The sequence below is a fragment of the Rhagoletis zephyria genome, unplaced genomic scaffold (assembly GCF_001687245.7).
Source record: "Rhagoletis zephyria isolate East Lansing unplaced genomic scaffold, Rhagoletis_zephyria_1.1 Rzeph_scaffold_21678, whole genome shotgun sequence".
In the NCBI taxonomy this organism is placed as follows: Eukaryota; Metazoa; Arthropoda; class Insecta; order Diptera; family Tephritidae; genus Rhagoletis; species Rhagoletis zephyria.
The window spans coordinates 3451-6959 of NW_016178736.1; the positions used below are offsets into that span (position 1 = coordinate 3451).

General features: G+C 32.3%; 1 protein-coding gene across 1 annotated transcript; it reads right to left on the bottom strand.

The window, feature by feature from the left end:
- Positions 1 to 563: 563 nt before the first annotated feature.
- On the bottom strand, positions 564 to 1007 carry LOC108381179 (insulin gene enhancer protein ISL-1-like; the record flags this gene model as incomplete). Its single annotated transcript, XM_017637592.1, has 2 exons — positions 852 to 1007; positions 564 to 752 (listed from the first exon to the last, which is right to left on the bottom strand). Coding segments are annotated over exons 1-2 (262 nt in total), but the record flags the coding sequence as incomplete, so codon positions are not given.
- Between the last annotated feature and the right edge of the window lie 2502 nt (positions 1008 to 3509).

Here is a 3509-nt window from a genome sequence, read left to right on the forward strand (position 1 = left end):
CGTAGGCTTTAAAGCTTAGAATCCAGCAATGAAATTCTGACAATCGCTACGCTAAATTTTCGTCGCTAAAATTCTCTAAATGAAAACTAGTGGTTCCTAAAAGTATACAACATGACGAATTAACAGGTACTATGGAAAGCAGTATGGAAAGCATTTAACTAGATGTTGCATGGCGTTAGGCGCACCTGCTGTTTTTTTGGAGATTTTTGGCGATCAAAATTAGGGATAGCGAATGTTGGAATCCGCCTGCACCTCTCAAGAAAAACCACAAGAAATATTTTTCATTATTTCTGTTGCTTGAAAAAACAATTTGCTTCTGCTATAAATTTTTCTTGGGAGCTAGAAACTGATTTAAGAAATTTTGAACTTCGTTCCCATTTCTGGAAACAGCCGTTGATTTGAGAATTCCCAACAACAGAAACATGACATTTTTGTGTTTGTAACTACAAAAGAAAAAAAAAGAAAAGGCGACCCTACTAATAGGAAGCTTCAGCTTAAGTATATTTTATATAATTAAAAAGTTTTGTAAATAGATATGCTTACGTTTATGTATTTTCACTCACCTGACATTGAACCCAACTCGCTGGAATGATTATTATTACTAAGACTTGTATTATTATTATTACTACTACTATTATTGTTGTTGCTCTCTATCGAAGATGACGTTAGACTACTTTGTGAAGATTTCTCCAGAACATCATGGTCCTCTTTACAATATAAAATGCCGCCATCTCGTAGCGCAAATTCATCACCTGAATGGAATGTAAAATAAAATGTTTATATATATGAGAGTGAAAATTAAATAAAATACAGCAACAATATGTATGTATGTATGTCATTGTAATATTCACCTGGCAGCAGTTGCTTCGCACACGCCGAACAACGAAAGCATTCAATATGAAAGATTTTCGTTTTTGCCCGCATCACAAAGTCATTTTTACTAAATGAGCTACCGCATTTATCACATTTTGTACCAAATAACCTGCAAAGAAATTTGCGATTTGAATTAAAAGAAAAATACAATTGCAATGCTAAAGTGGGTTTACTCTATGCTTTTGATGGTCACTACTGTTTAGGTACATTAGGGCGCATCACTCTCGATAAAAAAAAAAAAATCGGTACTGTTTTTCCAACGGAATCATAAAATTTACTATATTTTTCGCCTACATATGTATATATATAACAAAAATAATTAAAATTTACGTGAGCTGGACTGACTTGAAAGTATTTCCTAAAATCCTTATATTCTTTTTCTGTTGATAAAGTGTTCAAACATTTTTATGCAGACCTTTTAAGCTTAAACTCTTCTATCAGCTGAGGTGATTTTTAGAAAAAAAAACTCTTAGAAACTGGTTTTATTTATAAAAATCTCGATTTTTGGAGGTCCTTTCATCTCGGAAATCTTAATATTTTTCCGAAATTTGTGTTTTGGCGGAAGTTTTTAAATAAAAGTTTTAAATTCTAGTGGAAAAAACCCGCGGCTTTTTTTGCGGAGGCAACCTAATATAAAAAATTCAATAAGCAAATTTAAATATTCATTTTATTATTTACAACAAATGCGCATAACCTTGTAATGGCGCATAATTGTTGTGGTAAACAGCGCAGGCATATTACATTGTATAGAAAACTATGTGATTTTAGTAATTATTTATGTAGACATATTTTTGTAAAAAAAGCTCTTTGTAATTTTATTAGCATTTCCTAAATGTAAATTCTATTTACTTTTCCTTGCTTATTTTAGAACTGCACACATTTTAATTGTCATGAATTTTCATAAATTCGTGAGTTTACATAAAGGGGGAAAAAAATTCAGATTAATATGGAACCAAAAAAAAACAACTTTTGTATGTGAGTGCACTTATTTTTAATTTTTATACATACATATTTTTTTTTTATTGCATAGTTATGGTAATCGTTTTTTTTTTGTTTTTTTTTTTTTCGTTGAAAAATGTGCTAATTTATCATCCGATAGCCTGGCGCGTGTTAATGAATTATTGAAATATTTATTTACAATACAATTATATCTACCACCACATCGCACACGTTGCAGCAGTCAATATATTCAAAAACAGTTAGCACACAAATAAAATATTTTCGCTGTTTCTAAGTTTATTTTTAACTATTGAAAAGTTTTTTATTCGAGTATATCGTTAAACAAATTGAGGCATTTTCCTAAACACCAACCAGCCACCACATAAATAAATATAAATTTTTAAAAATCGTTTTCATCTTTTGACAGCGCCGTCGTCGGTTAGTGATTAGCGGCGAGCAGTGGGAGTTGCGCATGACAGCCCCCTGGCTGTGGTTATGGTACAATAACTGATTTACGAATATTTGTATGTTTGTTTGTCTTTTATCAGCTACTGGTTGGTAAATAATCTCGAATTGTTATTTGAATGTTATTGTTGTTGTCGTTTGTGTGTGTGTGTGTATTTAACGAAGATCTGCTAAATGCCATTGAAGAGTACGAATTTGCGCTTGGAGATTTTAATTTGTACAATTCATTTGCATTTTAGCAGTATCTATGTGTGTATGTATGTGCTCTCTACAACATACAAATAAATACAAAAAAAATGTGTAATTGCGAGACGTTTATTGTTTGAGGAAAAAAAGCTAAAGCACGAAATCCCTTGGGCTATGTATTTGAACGGCATAAAAAATTGTGATATTTTTTCTTATTAGAGGATCTATCTACTTATGTATTTCTAGCAGATTCAATAACTGGGAACCTCCACTGAATGTTTTGGGACCATTTAGGAAATCACTGATATCCACTTTGATGGAAGGATAGGACATTTAGTTTGTCTTAACCATAAAAATTGCATTTGGTGTGGGTTCTGTCATTTGCCTATGCTTTCTTAAAGGAAAAAAATATTTCTGGGCCATGAAAAAGCAATGGCCCCATGTGTTTTCTTAAACAATTCACTCTCTTGTCCTTTATTGTCATGGCCGTGACGTCCAACTACGGCAAGGAGCTGTCTGACTGCCAAACCTGAAGCATGTGATTTTCCACATGATTTTTAATTAGGATGATGTTATAATTTGAACATCATGCGAAAAATATAGAAAGAATTTCTTCATACGCAATGAGATTAAATGTGCAAATTATAATGTAAATATGATCTCGAATTGTTAAGTGTACAAATGGGCAATAGAATAACAATAACATTTCTATATAAAATGTGTATCTATAGGGCGAGCACTATCTTTAGACTATGGAAAACATTTGTATGTAAATATGTACATTTAGCCGCTGTAGTGCAGTACGCGCTACCACTCCGCAGGGCCTGACAACAACGCAATATTATTGAGAATCAAGTAGAATTTGGGATATTAACCAACCGTCATAATAAAGAAGGCCGATGAAAAAAAAATCTTTGAAATCTTGAAATTCCGCTTACAATATTTTCGCGGTTTTGGGCTATAGACAATTAGGATTCTATGTTTCACAGTGGTATCACAATGGACCTGCAGGTTCTAAGTGAGTAGTTTATGTTTGCAATTCTCAA